Raw genomic sequence first — 18,420 nt, 5'->3', positions numbered from 1 at the left:
AAGACGGTGATTAAGGGGATGTGAGGTATACCCCTCAGAGCTGAGAAATAACTGCCTCAAGTCTGCACCAAGGGCTGAGTGCCCCAACACTTCAATCCAGTGACTGCAGAGTAAAGTGAGCCTGCTCTGAGGTACTACTGAATGGAGTACACTATTAAAAGGGGGTCTATTTTTTATCCCACCCTTTAAATTAGTGTTATGTACCATGAAGTCATAATCAACTCATAGCTGAGCCTCCAACAGATTTTCAGAGACAGCAAATCATACAGAAGGTGACTGCTTATTTTTCTCCCATCGATTTGGGTTGTCAGGAAACTCCTTATCATTAAGCCATCAGTGCTCACTTTAAACAGCCTTTTTTTTTTTTTTAAAAAAAATTATTTCTTAATTTTAATGAAAGTTTACAGAGACTTAGGATTTCCAGTCATTCATTGTTGCACTTTTCTCCCTGCCCACTCCCCTCCCCTCAAATCACTCTTCTTCTTGAAAAGAAAAACTCTTTCATTGTTATGTAATCCCTCCCCCAAAGTCCATTCCACTATGCAGCCTTCACTCTGGACTTGTGTAATGACAAGAATAGCCATTCATATATCCCTTTTAAATAGATCTCTCCCTTTAAACAGCCTTTTAAGGAAACCCACAGACTGGGGTAAAATATTTGGCAATGACATATCTGATAAGGGACTTCTACCTAAAATCTATAGAATACTCCAGAACCTTGACAACAAGAATGTAAACAAGCCAGTCACAAAATGAGCACAGGATATAAATAGGCACTTCATCAAAGAGGATTTTCAGATGGCAAACAGACACATGAAGAAATGCTCAAAATCCCAAGTTATTAGGGGAGATGCAAATCAAAACAACTATGAGATGCCATCTTACCCCACCAACAATAGCAAAGTTCAAAAGGACAGCAAACAACAAATGCTGATGAGGCTGCAGAGAGACTGGAACTCTTATTCACCGCTGGTAGGAATGTATATTGGTACAACCACCATGGAAGGCAGTCTGGCCATTTTTCCAGAAAATTGGAAATAGAAATACCCTTTGACCTAGCAATTCCACTATAGGAATATACCCTAAAGAAACTAGAGCTACAATTCAACCAGATGTACGCACCTCCATGTTTACTGCTGCATTATTCACAATAGCAAAGAGATGGAAGTGTCCATAAAGAAATGAATGGATGGAAAAAGTATGGTACATCCACACAATGGAATATTATGCAGGGTTGAAAAACTAAAGAAAATAGTAAAACATAACACAACATTGTAGAGCCTTGAGGACATTATGCTAAATGAAATATCTCAGTCACAAAAGGAAAAATATTGTACAGCACTGCTGTTCTAAAATAGGAGAGACATGGGGGGGTTGAGGAGGGAATTAGAAAGAGCTGAACAGATAATGAATGCTGCACTGGAACAGATTAAGAGAAGAACTGTTTGTAAGGAATATATGATTATACATTATACGTATGAGAACAGTTTGGGACAAGGGAGCAATGTGGGAGATGGGTGTGGAGAAGGAAGGGGGGAAAAGTACAATCATGAATAAATGAAGTTAAAAAAAATTAAGAGACTGTGTGAACAATAGATCTGAAGTCTGCCTTATCCTGTGCCATCCTCATCATCTCTGATATAGTTGAGCCCTTTGTTACAGTTACTGTGTCTATTCATCTTTCTAAGGGTCTTCCTCTCTTTCACTGACCTTCCACCTTTCCAAATATGATGTCTTCTTCCAAGGACTGGCTTCTCCTGACCACATGTCCAAAGTATCCTGGCTGCATTTCTCCAAGACATATTTGCTTGTTCTTTTGGTAGAACATGGAATATTCAGTACTCTTCTCCAACACCATGATTCAAAGGCATCGATTTTTATGTTATTCTCGTTTGCTGTCCAATTTTCAGATGCATAGCAAGTAATTCTTAAGATCCTAGCCTGGATCAGATGCATCTTTAGTCTTTTTAAATTAACACCACTGCTCTTTACACCACTTCAGAGAAGACACCGTCAGCCTATTTTTCCAATGTACATGTCTTAATTTATTGACTCCTAGTACCACAGGTATTCTTACCGTGGACCCAAATAAGATTAAATTGCTGACAACTTCAGTTTTTTCTCAATCTATCAAGACGTTGCCTATTGGCCCAGTGGTGAGGATTTTAGTACAGCAAAAGAGAGAGGCATATGCTTTATAAATGAATGTGCATTTAAAGTAAGTTCCAGGTAGTGAATGTATCTTATTTAAGTAGAATGAAAATATTCTCTTAAAAATGGTAAGAATGTACTGTTGGTACTTCTCCCCCCCCAAAGGTGTTTCTTACTTGATAGAACACTTCTTTTCCCACAACTAGGATGAAATTATCATCTGACACATTTAACACCACATTCTGGCATGAAACAGTCAAAATTTGTCTTCAAAATAATCATTAACATCAAAGCATTTCAGGGATCACAGGTAAGGAAACCTAAGTGCAATGAACTTCTAAAGTTCAAGCCTTCAAAAACACAAGAAATTATAAAAAAATGTGTCACTGCTTTCATCAAGTGGTAACTAAACTCAATGCCTGGTGGAGACATCATCCACCTCCCTACCATTCCTGGTATCCACGGCATTTGTGATACTGTAGCTCCTCCCCTAGGAGGTGGCATCATCCCCCATGTGGCAGGCTTTGGCCACAGAAGGCAGCAGGAATGAAGCCTGAATTGAGGTCTTCCAAGGCTGAAATTGGCTGTCCCCTTGGAAACAGCACTGCCACTGCTGCCAGCACAGCCTCTTAAAAAAGGAATAAATGCTTCCTTCTTTTTTGCTTTTAATGCAAATCTATTATTGTGCCAAACTCCACTGTGTCTTTTTAATTGAGTTTAAAAAGACACCATGTAGCACAAAGCCAAGTCAGGCCAGCTCTCCAGCTGAGGCCCCAGACCAAACCTGCAAAATAAGCTGCAGCTCATCTCCTGGCTAGCTGCACACGTGTGCAGAGGCCCTGAGGCCAGAGCAGGATTCAGCTGACCCACAGGCCCAAGAGCACAGCCAGTGCCTGATACTTCAAGCCACCAAATTTTGAGAAGTTTGTTATACAGTAATATCAAACTTACTGACAGAGCCGATATTTTATTTAAACAAACTCTTACAAAAATGGTTTTATTATCAAGTGTTAATATTACTTACCTAAAAATCTACGAAGTTTCACCATATCTAAATCGAAGCATTCAATTAATCCATGAAGACTAAATAAATGAAAGGTTAAACTTACTAGACTATTTCCTAAAAAGAAAGAAGAAATATTACATTAGCAGGAAAAACAAGCCAACGTAACTGTGTTGTGTCACCAAACATGAACTGTGTAGTAAGGAGACCTAATTTCTACTTTCTGTGTATCTAAAATTCCTATCTTATTTTACCAGTTATAAGCATTAAATATAATACTTTTATTCCACTGTAAATAGTAGAATGATTTTTTCAATTCTTGAAGCTTTTTAAAATTGGTTTGCTTACAAAGTTCATATACATTCTTCATTCACATTATTTCATACAATCATTCTCCTGCATTGTTTTATAAAATTAATCACCATTTGACCTAGCCCAATGCTGTCCTGTCTTTTTGCCCAGATCCTTCCCATTTCCTTCTCCCCCTACCAAACTGTGCAACCCTGTGGTTTCGCCTTGACCCACTCTCAGTCCTCCCCACTCTGACTTCCTATACATGTTTTACTAGTTATCCTTCTATTTTTACCATAATGGGTTTATGTAGTATTTGTTCTTATAAGACTGTGTTACCTCACTCAGCATAATTCTCTGCATCCTCTCCCAAGTTATATAGTACTTTTCAAAATCATTGCTCCTGAGTGCTGCACAGTTAGAATGACTTTTTGATGCTTCAGCTATGTATATGTAAACAATCAGAAGCTTCGCATTTTCGGCAAGCTCTGGTGGCCTAGTGGCAAGATGCTGCACTGCAATCCAAGAGGTGCACAGTTTGAATCCACCAGATGCTCTGCTGGAGAAGGAGGAACAATCTCCTCCTGTACCAGTCAGATCTGATTTGATGGTACACACACACACACACAAAATAATAAAATAAATTTTAAAAACTTAAAAAAAAAGAAGCTACACATTTTCAAACAAAAAATAATTCATCTTTTGGTCCCTCCAGCTTTCATTTTTCTATTTCTAGAACATCTTAAGTTTCCCAAGAGTTCATGCAATGATTATAGCCTTCTTAAACCTACAACTTCCACTCAGCTGTCAATGGCTAGAGTCACATTATGTATAGAAATTAAGTTTGAAAAGAAAAAACGAACACTGCTATTTTTAAAATCACTGAGCAGTTCTATTCTGTCTGACAAGGTCACTCCAAGTTAGAGCCAACATGATAGGAGTGGGTTTGCTGTTTCAAAATACATTTTAAAGGAGGATGATCTGATAAAATATTTTAAAGGGACATAATCTCATATGGTGAAAAAAGATGAGCAATCTCCTTGCATGCTATTTTTTGCTCCTGAAAACCTGCTGGAGGGTCAGATATGGGTCAGTGCTGACTCGACGGCACATAACACCAATCTTATAAGTGGGCAAAGCATAAACAGGATTTGTGTTTTCTCTGAAAGTGTCTATACTTCTTAGTAAAATGCATAAAGGCTGCAACTAACTGCACATTGAGTTTTCTAGCAACTGTATGTACAAAAGATAATGTAACATTATTTGGCTGAACTTGTTATCCAATAATTCTCCACAGAAGACGATGGCTAAGGAAAAAGTAATTTATTTGGAGCAGTATTTGCATAAGCTTTGTTGAGAAGGATGTGGAAGGGCAAAAGACACTTTTAAAAACTTACCATATATCTCTCTCCAATAGATAAAAATTTTTTTAAATACTTAACACTTAAAAAAAAAGTGGTAAAGTGCATTCAAGCACTGATAATGGTAACACATGGGCCCACGTGGATGGACATATTGATAAAGTGAGCTGTGTTCACTTAGTACAGTGTTACCAACCTACTTTTCTTCAGATAGACACAGAAATGTCAGAATGTATATTCATTCTTATGTTAAAGTCAAGCAAAGGGGTTCTTCAGAAATAATTTTCCAAATCTAAGTAAACTGTCAATTTCTAGTGTCTGAAAGAAAAAAGAAAGCTGTAATCTAATGGGGAAAGTGCCCTCTCCTGGGGACCCAGGAAAAGACTCAGCAATGCTCCCCACCAGGGCTTCATACAAATCCAAAGCCACACACATCAAATTCAACAGCTGCATCCAACTGTCCCCTTTTCATTTCACAAAGTACCAGCTGTATATTTTCATCCCAGTGAGTAAGAACACAGAGAGCATAATATCTCTCACCTTTTTACATAAATCAATATTTAAAAACGAATATTTAAAAATGAAATATTTTTAAAAGGATTGATAATTGATACTTTAAAAATAATAAGACAGAAAAAAAATAAAAAAGCACAGAACTATTTTTTTTGGAAATAAAACACTTTCTTGGAAATGAAAACTGTATTTACAGAAAAGCTATCCTCATAAATATATACCAAAGGGTAGAATTCCTACCTGTCCTCAGGTACCAGGTCACTTGCAGGGAGATAAGCCCTATTGTGCTATCTGAGCCACCCCACCTCTTGCCTGTAAAAGGAGTATCAGCAGTGTTCTAGCAGACAATAATTCTAAGCAGGTACTATCTTTGGAGGGGAGAAGCTGGGGGCCATTTGATTTCTTTCTCCTCTTCTATGTTATCAGCATAAGGGATGTAGAAAGTACTGGATTAGGCCAAAAGGGAGGAGTATATTCTCAGATATCATGGACATATATAATCTAGAATTCATTTTAGGCTAAAATATTTTGTAAAGGAAGTATCTCTAATTACACATAGCATAGAAAATGACTTTTTTATCTTCTACCCATTTGTTTCCATGGTATCATTGTTTTATTGTTCAAAATGGTGTTCCTAGCCATTGGCTTTGACTTTCACCATATGACTGGGCAGAAACTTGAAATAAAGTGAGTTTAAACTAACCATTATGGGATTGGTCAGTTTTCCCCAAAGTAAATCTGAGCTGATTTAGCAGTAGAGTTAGGACTCTCACTACCAGCAGGGAAAAAAGAGGCAGTCAGTGCAGTGCACATTCTCCTGTTCAGAGATTGCTGCACCAGACAGACTGGGATCTACATGAGAGCAACAGCCACCTCAGCAGAGAACCAGAGACTGACATGAAACAGGGCTGCCTTGAGACTGCTGCCCCACTGAGCCAGAGCCAGGGTCCTTCATACAAGTCTGCTAGAGGTAAGAAGGGTGACATCGTAATTGGTAAGACTAACGACGCTCTGGTGACTTCTTGTGTTGACTGCCGTCGAGTTGAGCAGGACTCATAGTGACCCTATAAACAAAAGACCTGGAGCCTTTCTATAACTATCATTGTTTCTCAAAGTTCCTACTCTGCAAAGACATGTTGTTTAGGAAGTGGATGCCACTGGTGGCTTAGAGGTAGGGATCTGTTCTGACAAAGCAAAGATATGCAGTTCAAATCAACCAGTTGCTCAGTGGAAGAAATATGGGCAATCCACTCCTATGCAATTTACTGCCTCTGAAAATCCACTGGAGGGTCAGCTATAGGTCAGTTCCAACTCGATAGTATACAACAAGAAGGGAATTTTGTAACATTGACCTGAGCCTTGAGGCTGAAAGTCAAAGGGCCTATGAGCACTTTGAGAAGTCCTGACTGAGGAATTGTATCCTGATGCCAACCTGATTTCCCAAAAAAACCCTCCAAACCATGAATATGGTTCTGTGAGATCTGTGTGGCCACTACAATGGAATTCAGACCCTGTAGTAGAGCTGTACATTTGATGTCTGTCCTTATGGGAATTCATTTTTGTACTGTGGATATTCTAAGCACATGTCAAGTAAGGCTGTCTCACACTTCTTTTACTCATTTTATAGTTTCCCAATAATCTCTAAGTAAAGAATCCATTTTCAGGTAGTTGCAGCAATCGAGAGAGTTCTGGTGCCATAGTCTGGAGGGAGTTGTGCTATTAACCCAAAGGTTATGCCTCTCTGGCAGTTCGAATCTATCAGTGGATCCCACGAGAGAAAAACAGGCAGTTTCTAGCCATGCAAACTCGCTGGAAGGAAGGTCAGCTATGAGATGGTTCTGACTCAATTTTAATGAATTCTGAGTTAATAGTTAATTGAATATGCATACTAACTGTTTGTTGTTGTTGCTGATTGCCACTGAGTCAAGGCTGACTCACAGCAACTCTACGAAAAAAAGATTTAATGCCTTTCCAAAGTTATTGTTGTTTCTCCAAGTTCATAAAATTTCCAGAGGCATGTGGTTTAGGAAGTGGATGTGACTGCTGCTTCCAAACCTGGTTTACTTACTTTATCAGGAAAAAAAAAATCAGAGTATATAATTCAACACTTAATTGAAACTTTTACTATGATGGGTCTACCATAAAGTATTAAATTGATAATGCTCCTGCTTACAATTTTAAGAATACACAAGAATTTCTCAAAACATGAAACATTAATCATAATCAAGGACAAGCTATAACAGAAAAGCCTAATTTGAGTTTACAAACTATTGAAAAAACAAAAGGGGGGAGATGGGATAGGACAATTATCATCTCTTTGAACTATTTTACAAAAAGCCTTATTTACTTTAAATTTTTTAAACGTTAAAAAAAAAAGAAACTTCAGCTGAGAGGCACTGAGTATTATAACCATCTCAAGAATTGAATCAGTCTATATATTTTAAGGAACCTCTAACTAATGAACGGAAAAAGGGATTTGTATTAGATGAGCTTGAGGATTTGCTTGTATCTCTACAGGCTCCGAGATGCTGTGGGTGCCATCAAGAAACGTGAAACTCCGAGATGAGCGGAAAGAGACTACACTTCGGCGAGAAAAGAGCTGCAGAATGGATGAATATGATGACACTGAAGAAGTGTGAAACACTGGGACCATTACCAGAGACTAAAAAGGTCAAGTTACCCACATGGAGCTAGATAAAGAAATTAACAATGGAAGGACAAAAAGTATTACAAAAGACAGGGAAACCAGTATCTTCTGAACATTTGTTTTTAGCTATGTTTGCTATATTGACTCAGGTAGGAATAGCAGATAATACCAGCTATTGGGCATATATTCTTAATCCTCCCTTATTTAAGTAGTTCATTGGTTTGATGCTCCAGTACCTATTTATACTAAAGACAGTCAGTGGCTTCCAGGTCCCCATGACCGGGGACCCCTTAAACCTAATGAAGAAATAACTCCTTCTAATTGTAGTATATGCCCTGATGTTTTCTCCATATGCACTGGGTATAAATTCCATTGTCAGAAGTTCAGGCATGGCATTACAAAGTTTTGGGTGATATATATAATAATATATCTCTCTAGGGGGCATTTCAAGGATATAGTTTTCATAAAATCAGCAATTTCTAAGCCCTAATGATCTGGAATCAACCTGAAGAAGAAATCATTTTGCCATTCTATTCACAAATAAATTTTAAGGAATAAGGCCATTAAAGGCAAAGGAAAGTGCTCAGTTAGTTAATGTGGACTGGGGGCTACTTTCTCCTCACCAGCACACGGCCACTCTTACTCCACTTTTAATACACCAAGACCTCCTGACTAGGAAGGTCTGTACTTCTAAAGAATATGACATAGAGGGGAATAATCAACAAATTAAATGACTGACCAGTGTTCCCGGATACTAACAACAAGTTATAGACTGTTAAAAGGGTTTAAATAGTACTAAACCTAGAAAGTGTTAAGAGTGGCATTGTTTTATTTATATTTATCTTTTAATAATAACAAAAGTAGTTGTGTTGTCTTAAGAAAAGAAAATTTCTCAAATCTAGAAAAGGCCAGGCCACCAGGCATTACACTCCCTGTATTTTTTTTTAAGCATAAAGTTTTCATTGTTGTTGTTGTTGTTATGTGCCGTTGAGTCGCCTGCGACTCATAGCGACCCTATGTACAACAGCCCTAAACTCCGCTCTGTCCTGTGCCAATCGCACTGTCTCTGACACTCCCATCCCAATTATCCCAGTCACTGAATCAATCCACCTCAGGAAGGAGAGGCCTTCCTCTCCTGCGCCGTCCCTCCACCCTCCCAAGCATGATGTCCCTCTCCAAGGACCGGTCTCTCCTCACTACATGTCCAAAGTAAGTTAGACGGAGCCTCAGAATCCTTGCCTCCAAGGAGCCACCCGGTTTAACCCTCTCCAGGACAAATCTGTTCGTTTTCCTAGCAGTCCATGGTATTCTCAGTACTCTTCTCCAGCACCACAGCTCAAAGGCATCAGTTCTCCTTCTATCCTCCTTGGTCATTGTCCAACTCTCTGATGCATAACAGGTGATTGCAAAGACCATGGCCTGTATCAGATGCACCTTAGTCTCCAGAGAGACACCACTGCTCTTCAGTACTTTGGAGAGGTCCCTAACAGCAGACTTTCCCATGGCAATGTGCCTTTTAATTTCCTGGCTGCGGGTGCCAAGACTGTTGACTGTGGAGCCAAGCAAACTAAAGCTGTGTACAATCTCAATCTCTTCACCATCCATCCTGATGCTGCCGATTGGTCCAGTGGTGAGAATCTTTGTCTTCTTGACATTGAGCCTCAATCCATATTGTAGGCTGCAGTCCTTGACACTCTGCAGCAGGCGCTTCAGGTCCTCCTCAGTTTCAGCAAGCAGGGTTGTGTCATCCGCATAACGCAGATTGTTGATAAATCGTCCACCAATCCTGACCCCACATTTCTCCTCATAGCGCCCAGCCTCCCGGATAATCTGTTCTGCATATAGGTTGAAAAGGTATGGAGATAGGATGCATCCCTGGCGTACGCCCTTCCCAATTTTGAACCATGCAGTGTTCCCTTGCTCTGTTCTGACGACTGCCTCCTGGTCCAAGTATAAGTTTCGCATTAGAACGATCAAATGTTCTGGGATACTGCTAACAGCCAGGAAGTTAGATGGAAAAGGAGACTTTCTCACATAGCCAGAACAGATATCACAAGGTCGTATTATGAAGATGTCATATGCATAAACACATGGTGTCTTTGGGTGGGTTTGAAACTCTCCATTTTCGGTGAATAGCTGAACACTTGACCACTTGAACATACTACCCAGGGACTCCCTGGGTCTTTTTAAGGTACACTCTCTATATTCTTAAGAAAAAGGTGGCTGAAGGTTGGAAAAACGAGTATGTAAATTATAGTATAAACTGCCCAGTGTTACCAGGCTAGGCCATTCTAGGTCATCAAAAGAAAAAGAGGTAGACGAGAAATGGTAAGAAATGGTAGATAATAAAAAGGCAGACAGGGTGAAAGAAGCTTAGCAAACATCACATTTCACTTTGGCCTACAATCAGTCCAATCTACTTTCTTTCTGTAACATGCAGATGAACTGAACGTGGCTACAACAGCATCTTGCTATGCATGGCCACAGATCTAAGGACAGCATGAAGCAAAAAAATGTCTAGATCCACACTGATTCTCAAGATGAACAAAGTAGTATTACTTGTTTATCCATCGGCTTTACATATTGGCTTCCTTACAAAAGAATCTTCATTTCAATGTGAAATAAGAAAAAAAGAGAAATCAAAGTACATTTGTGACCCACATATTTATTTCATTTTCCTCTAGAATTGAATTCTACTCAGAGTTCCTTCCCCTCTGCTCTATTTTATTAAAAAGTTATCTGGATACAAAAAGGGCTGAACTACATTAGCTGAACTACACACATCACCAAGAATTATGGCAAACTTTATAGCTCAATAAAATTAATTCCCAATGGGAACTGTGCTTCTGTTCACAAAGAAAGTGTTATTTTTCCAGAAAGAATAGGAAAACTAAACACCCTCTCCCACTTCAAAACAAAAAACCCAGGGGGGATAAAGGAATCATTTGTGGGCAGTTTTCCAAACGACACATCCTTCCCTTAGATCCTGAAAAGCTGTCTTAAAGCAGCAAGCTCTTCCCTCACCTCACCAGTAGAAGCACTGCTGACAACAAAATATGCATAAAATACGCAATATCAACTCAAGTGTGCATGGAAAGAGAAGCCTGAGAACATCAGTACTATGAGAAAGCCTACCACTTAGAGGTCTTTAATCATGGCTATTAACACGGAAATATCATACAAGTAAATGTCATGGTCAGTGACATAATTCAAAGAAGGAAAGTCAAGAACACAGAATGAATATTCACTTGCAATCATAAGTAATAATCACATTAACGAGAGATAGCCAAGCAATGATGATGATTACTTCTGATTGCTGTTAAGAGTAATAATCAAAAAAGAAAACTGTAAAGTTGATTATATAGATTCACAGACCAGCCACTAGAGAAGGGACAAACGATGCTCTCCTCCAACAGAGGGGTCCAGAAATATCAGTAAACAAAGTAGTAACCACCGTGGCTGCACCATCAGGGTAGTCACCCACAAAACCACATTAACTTGAATAAGTCAAATTCTTCACTTACCATTTGTTAGTCTATCAAATAGAAAGATATCAAAATTCCAATTTCCAACTTTTTCCAGCATACACTGAAATGAAAACCAGACATTCCTACTGTAATTTAATTTCCATAACATTCTCTATCTTTTGTAGACAGTCCATAGAGAAGTTAATGAAAATGGAAGGTGATTGACTGATTTTAAGAAATGCCAATTAACTTTCCTTTTAATCAGGACTATTCCAACAACTCCAAAAGAGACTGAAGTCCAAAAGAATAAACTTTATTTGATACTAAAACATTGTCTTATTTTTCCCAATTAATGGATGTATAGATAAAGACAGTATCTATTTTCATTTATTCCTATAATCTCAAGAACATTAATAAATCTTAATACAATCTAACATTAGTTTTGTGTGGTTCAAAAATTGCATGTTTGAGAAAGTAGATTTTAAAAATCTAGTTAAAATAAGTTGCAACTACTATTGAGATCTTACTACATTCCAGAAACTATTATAAATATTTTCTTGTTCTTTCCTACTGACAACACAGTAAAGCAGATACTACCTGCAAATCTCATTTTATGGATGGGGAACTCGAGGAGGGGGAAGGTAAAAGGAACTTTCTTAGCTAGAAAATGACAGGGCTGGTATTTTAAACCAGACAATCTAATTCCAGAATCTAGCATATACTATATACAACACTTATTGGCCACTCTATTTTTTAAAAAATAGAATTTATTTATATTATGTTAAAACTGATATTCTTTAAATACCCTTTTGAATGAAATAGTAACACTCACTATATTAATTTTTAGCATAGTGAATATTTAAGCCAAGTTAATGAATCCCACAAAAACCTTAAATTCCAACTAGATTATATCCTATATAAATATATGTTGAAAATTCTCATTTGGTCAAAGCTAAGCTCATTAAACTTACACCTTGATTAAGATATTTTATTTTTATTCTATAAAGATACAATAAATAATGCTTACAACCACTGGATTCAGTTTAAATATGTTCAAATCCTCAAATGCTGTACTGATCTAAGAGGCTCTGAAAAATCATTTGGTTGAAATTCATGAGAGCAGACTTCCTTTGCTGATTTTCCCTCTAATCAGCTGGGTGAACACAGAACAAGTTCGTTAAGCCTTCTAGGCCTACACTTCCTTATCTATAAATGAAGGCATCTCTAGGATCTGCCCAACACTACAAACTTAGTTTACTAACCTTCAATCTAACTATCTGTTACTTAATGATAAAGTAAGTTAAAATATTTTAATAATTTTAGTTATTTAAGCAATTTCTCTTGTTCTATTCTAACAAACTGTAAAACGAACATCTGCTGTAAAAAAAAAAAATAATAAAGGGTCCCAAATTACCTTCACAAATGAGTCTCTATAAATTAGTACCACAGAGAGTAAAGCTCTTCATTAAATATATCAAAAGAATAATGATAGTAGTAGTAGTAGTATAATAACTAATAATAATAATTATAATGTTTTCTTAAAGCTGTACACACCTTAGCTTGTCCATTATAATCATCATCTAAAATGTTCAGAGAATTTGAAGCCGTAGTACCACGAAAAAAGCGGGAGGATCTAAGATACCGCTGGAAACTCAGTAACCTCCTGAGGCTCCTTGCAGAGACAGAAACTTCACATTCAGATTGAGCTGAAATAAAAGCAGTAAAAAGTGAGTGTATCGAATCACAGTGTCCACTGTGAAATACTTTTCTTTTTACTCTATAAAGGTAGAATAAAGGATGCTTACAACCACTGGATCAAAGTACTTTTAAAATTAATCATGCAGTATAACTCTCAAAGAGAACAGGTAGTTTATTTTCAGCTGAAAAATTAAGAATGGAAAATTAAATCATCAACTTTACTTTTTAAATTTTATTTTTGTTGTTGTTGAGAATATACACATAGTACATACAGCACTTTAATTTCTACCTGTTCAATGACATTGATTATATTGTTTTGCAACCATTCTCATCTTCCTTTTTCAAAGTGTTCTGTTCTAATAACAAACTTACTGCCCATGGAATTTCTTAGCTAGTCTTTTGAGTTGCTATCAATTCGATTCTATGTAGTTCCTAAAAAAGCCTTATGTTTAAGGTAGACCAGATAGCTTTTGCCAGCTAAGCTAAAACTCTGGCTTGGCTTTAAGAACACTTGAGAAGTATCTTCAATTTAATGTTTAAAGATTATCTCGGGACAGTAGTTTCAGGGATTTATCCAGAATAGCCGTGTTTGTTTTGTTTTTTATAATTTGATATTTCATTTAGCATCTCCCCCATTTTGATCAGGATTCACCTGTAGAATTTTTAATCAAAACATTCAGTAATGATAACTGGGCAATGTTCAGTTGTTCTAGTCACATGGAGGCAGACACATATTCCATTTCCTCCTCCTATCCCTGACTCTCCTCGTTACTGTGTCACTCCAAGCTATCAGGGACCAACTGCTGTATCTTAAATGCTGTATCTTAAAAGGTTTGAAGCACTTAGAAATTTCATGAAGATTCTAGCTGGAATAAGAATCTGTTTTCTTATACCTTTCAAGAACTATTATCTATCATTTTCTGTGAACACACCATACAGACATCATGGACTGTATGTACTAGAATCTGATTTCATATTACCTTTCACAGTGAAAAGATAGGTCTCAAGTTACACATAAGACTGTAATAATTATAAAATTAAAACATTTCAAGTCCTAATGATATCACTGGGGATGCTTTAGAAGGGGAATTTTATTAGGAAAAAAAAAGATGGTTCTAAAGGACAGTGATAAAATTGTGCAAAGTGAAAACCTCAGGAAAGATGTTGTTTACGGATTAAAGACAAATATTACATCTTTAAATAAGAGTAAAAGCCATTTCCCCCTCCCATGTTACAAATCAAAGAAAACTGAAGTTTCTTTGATTCAGTACCAATTGAAAGCATAGACTTGAGTTACGAGCTACTCAGAGGTAAAAAACCTTATTTTTAAATTCTAAAATCCAGTTCTGTGAAATGTTCATACTATAAAGAGATCATGACCTTTGACCTTTAGTGACTTGCATTAACCAGGTAAAATAGTAGTCACTCAAGCATACTCTCTTCTGTGTCCCATTCTCTTCTACCAACTTACAGTACTAGGTTTCCTCATCTATAAACCTGAGACCATAATATCTGATTTAATCAGTGCTGGATAATGCATAAAAGAATCTGATATATAGTAGGTATTAAACAAATGGCAGGAATCTAAGTGATGATGACATTGACATTGATGCTACTGCTTCTGGTAATTACACTAAACTCCAAATTTGCCCATGTTTCTCTAAATAAAAGCATTCAATGGCTCCTTAACTCCGATCTCTTTCTCCCTGGGAGGAACAACTGAATTCCTACTCACACGCCTGTTATGTGAGAGAGATGGATAACATCTCCTTGAAATTTCCAAAACTTCCTACACTTACATCTAGTATCTCTCTCTAATATTTTATTGTAAATGCTCGCTTATCTGCCTCCTTTCACAGAAGATGACCTCAAATACAAGGATTCCCCACCCCCTTTTTGTACTTCAAAGTTTAACATGCTGCCAAGATATTATGTCAGTACTAGCTGCGTCAATTCAATCCTGACTCATGACTGCTCAGTGTGTATTAGCGCAGAAGTGAGCACCGAGGGTTTTCAACAGCTAAGTTTTGCAAAATCAATTTCTAGGTCTTTTCCCCAATACATCTATGTGTGGACTCCAACTTTTTAGTTTGCTGCTGAGTATACCAATCTGAGTGCACCATGCAGAGATTCAAGGTAATATCATCTGTAAATTTACTGAGTAAATCCATAATTTCTATAAAATCTAATCAGCTTTGCTTCAAAGAAAGCATTTTTTTCATACCAGTGGGTTTAAAATGCAAAGTGTCTAGAACAACTGTGGATAATACTTCTGATCTTTATCAATACAACTTATATAAAAAGGATGAGAACCAAGATAGCAAAAGTATTACTCTAAGGTAATTATGTTTAAACAAAGTGTAGTTTAGATGAGGAAGTGATGGTAGCTGAAATCCTGCGAAAGCAATGTTCCAGGTGTACTCTGAAATGCCAGCTCATGTAGTACTCAAAGAAAGATCTCAAAAGACAAATATTACTATCCTCCATTTTACAAACTAGAACCCTAAACTTGAAAGAGATTAAATAATATGAAGGATGGGCAATCTCCTCCTGTGCGATTAATTGCCTCTGAAAAAAAAAAACCAAAAACAAAAATCCCCGGAGGATGAGCTATGGGCCAGTTCTGACTAGATGGTACAAACCAACAGTAACAACATACCTAATATGAGGGACAGCAGAACTTAAAAACATAGACGTTTACAAAGTCTGTGCTTACACTATTATTTATATGGCTTCTCTATTCTCTACAGTATTATTTATTTTCATGGCTATGAAAAACAATCTCTGTACAGCATTATTCAAGTTCTTTTGATTTAGGTATGCACAAGAGTAAACCCAGAAGTAAAAGGGCTAATAATGCACAGGAATAGAAGCGTGTGTCATGGCCCCTACAGTCTTACTCCTATAAAATAACTGGACGAGACAGCAGGAGATGGCCCCAGCATGTAGGGCAGACATGAAATTGATTTCTTATAATTCTAGGGCCTCAATCCCTGCATTTAAAAGGCACTTAGGTGTCTTACAAATATAAGCTCACAAAAATTGGTTACCACAACAGTCCATAAAGATTATAATTTCTATTCTACCAATGTAACCTTAAAAAGGTAAGTAGAAGTGTAACAGTGAATTAGAGCTAAGGCATTAAGATAACTTCTGAACAATGCTGCAGAATGCATATTTATTCTTCATTACAGAAAAGTTATCTAAAAAACATTTCAAAGTCGAGAGTATGGCTTCATGAGCATTCCTTCAATTTATCTCAAATCGCACACAAAGGGTAAGAATTTGTCACTGGAATTTTATATTCAGCATATGTGTAAGTATACAGAGATGTGTATATACAGATAATGATAGTAGAACCAATGCTTTCAAATGTTAAGTTCAAACCAATGCATCCTTAAAGTAAATTTGAGAATGTTTTAGGCAATTGCATAAGGCCTAAAAAAGAAATGAAGTAGACCCATCTGAAGAGAGGAGACTCCAAAATCTTGGTTTACAATGCTAATACCCTCACTTCCACCCGGCAGTCAGTTTTTAAGCCAGATGGCACTTGTGTGAGTCAGAGCCCATACTCCTCTTGTCTCACTCCTATTTTCTGGATGACTTCTGACAAGTCACAACATCTTAATGTATCCTACCCAGTAACCAGAAACATAAAACAGTCTGTGTCTTTCCCACCCTACCCCATTTTTACAGAATTCTGAAGCTGACACTCATGACATTACAGCATGATTGAGAGTTTCGTCTTAATCACATTAAGATGAGTATCACACAACAACTAAAGGGGAAATGCTCACTCATCATAACAGCCCACTGCCTCCCAGTGAGATCTAACCCATAAGGAAACCCAGACAAGATAAGAAGCAAATTACCGGACATTTCACAGAGAAACCTAGAAAGGACAGAGAACATAGTCAGAGGAAACAACAGATCACCCAGAAAGAAGTGTTTCTTTAACTCAGGGCTTCACACAAGGAAATCTGTGACTGAGACTACATTCCAGAAAGGACTGAAAAATCTCATAAAACTTTTACACGTCTGCCAAGTAATACGACCTGAAAGCTTTGTTTGTCCAAGACCTGTTGTTGTTATGTGCCGTCGAGTCGCTTGCGACTCATAGCAACCCTATGCCCAACAGCCCTAAACTCCGCTCTGTCCTGTGCCAATCGCACTGTCTCTGACACTCCCATCCCAATTATCCCAGTCACTGAATCAATCCACCTTCCTCTCCTGTGCTGTCCCTCCACCCTCCCAAGCATGATGAACCTGGAGGTGAAGAGGAGGGACTTGTTCAGTTTTTTCCTATTAATCTAGGCTTTAAAGATGCACATGATTAAAAAAAATCAGGTTAAAGGAAAACAGCGAAAAGCCTGGCCCCTTCTGTCCACCATCCAACAACCTCACAAGCCCTTTTCCAAACAACATTGTGTATTATTTTTCTACTTCGTTTGTAGTATACTGGACAGCCATTTCTGCACCTGCTTTTTCACTTATCTTGGAACTTTCCCCCTGTCAATATATAAAGAGCTTCCTCATTCTTACATAAGATTGTAAAGTATTTCATCATATGGATGAACCATAATTTATTTAACCAGTTCCTTACCGAAGAATGTGCTACAATTTCACAGTCTGTAATAACACCTTTGGGAGAAAAGTTCTGGGAACCATATATTTGATAAGGATTTAAGATCTAGAATACATAGGAGTTCCTACAACTTAACAACAAAATGACAATTATTAAAATGTGCAAAAGACTTAGACTGTCATTTTACCAAATAAGAAATAGAATGGCCATGAAAAGTTGAGCAGATGGGGGGAAAAGCATCATGTCAATAAGAAAATGCAAATTAAAAAACACAACAAAATATTACTACAATGGATTAAATATTTATGATTAGGAGGAAGGTAAGAAGAAACCCAGCAGGTATTGGTGTGGACAAACTAGAATCCTTGTCTCTGGCTGGTAGGAATGTAAAGACGGTATAGTCACTGTGGGAAACATCTGGATGGTTCCTTAAAAAAGATAAACATAGAACTGTCATATGATCTAGCAATTACATTTCTATTTTAAAAAGAAATTGAAAGCAAGAGTGCAAACAGATCCTTATTCCCAGTGTTCGTAACAGCATTATTCACGAGATACAAAAGGTAGAAGCTGCCAAAACAGATGTCGACTGTCAGATGAATGGATAAACAAATTCTGATACACAGATACAACAGAATGCCAGTCTGCCATAAAGAGAAATGAAGTGTCCTGATAAAATGCTATTGTTGTTATGTGCTGTCAAG

The 18,420-nt window shown here is 37.4% G+C and overlaps 1 protein-coding gene across 1 annotated transcript in view; it reads right to left on the bottom strand.

Annotated features, from left to right (window-relative positions):
* The window catches only part of PDE7A (phosphodiesterase 7A), a 71,305-nt gene that overhangs the window by 29,981 nt on the left and 22,904 nt on the right, over positions 1 to 18,420 (bottom strand). Inside the window, exons 4-6 of the mRNA XM_006880526.1 lie at positions 12,988 to 13,139; positions 11,491 to 11,554; positions 3,176 to 3,271 (exon numbers count right to left, since the gene is read on the bottom strand). Coding sequence (XP_006880588.1) covers positions 3,176 to 3,271; positions 11,491 to 11,554; positions 12,988 to 13,139 — 312 coding nt within the window. The remainder of the gene's footprint in view (positions 1 to 3,175; positions 3,272 to 11,490; positions 11,555 to 12,987; positions 13,140 to 18,420) is intronic.

Source organism: Elephantulus edwardii, unplaced genomic scaffold (assembly GCF_000299155.1).
Source record: "Elephantulus edwardii isolate Elephantulus edwardi_28Jun2011 unplaced genomic scaffold, EleEdw1.0 scaffold00008, whole genome shotgun sequence".
Classification (NCBI taxonomy): domain Eukaryota; kingdom Metazoa; phylum Chordata; class Mammalia; order Macroscelidea; family Macroscelididae; genus Elephantulus; species Elephantulus edwardii.
This window is presented reverse-complemented; position numbering and strand designations above follow the sequence as displayed.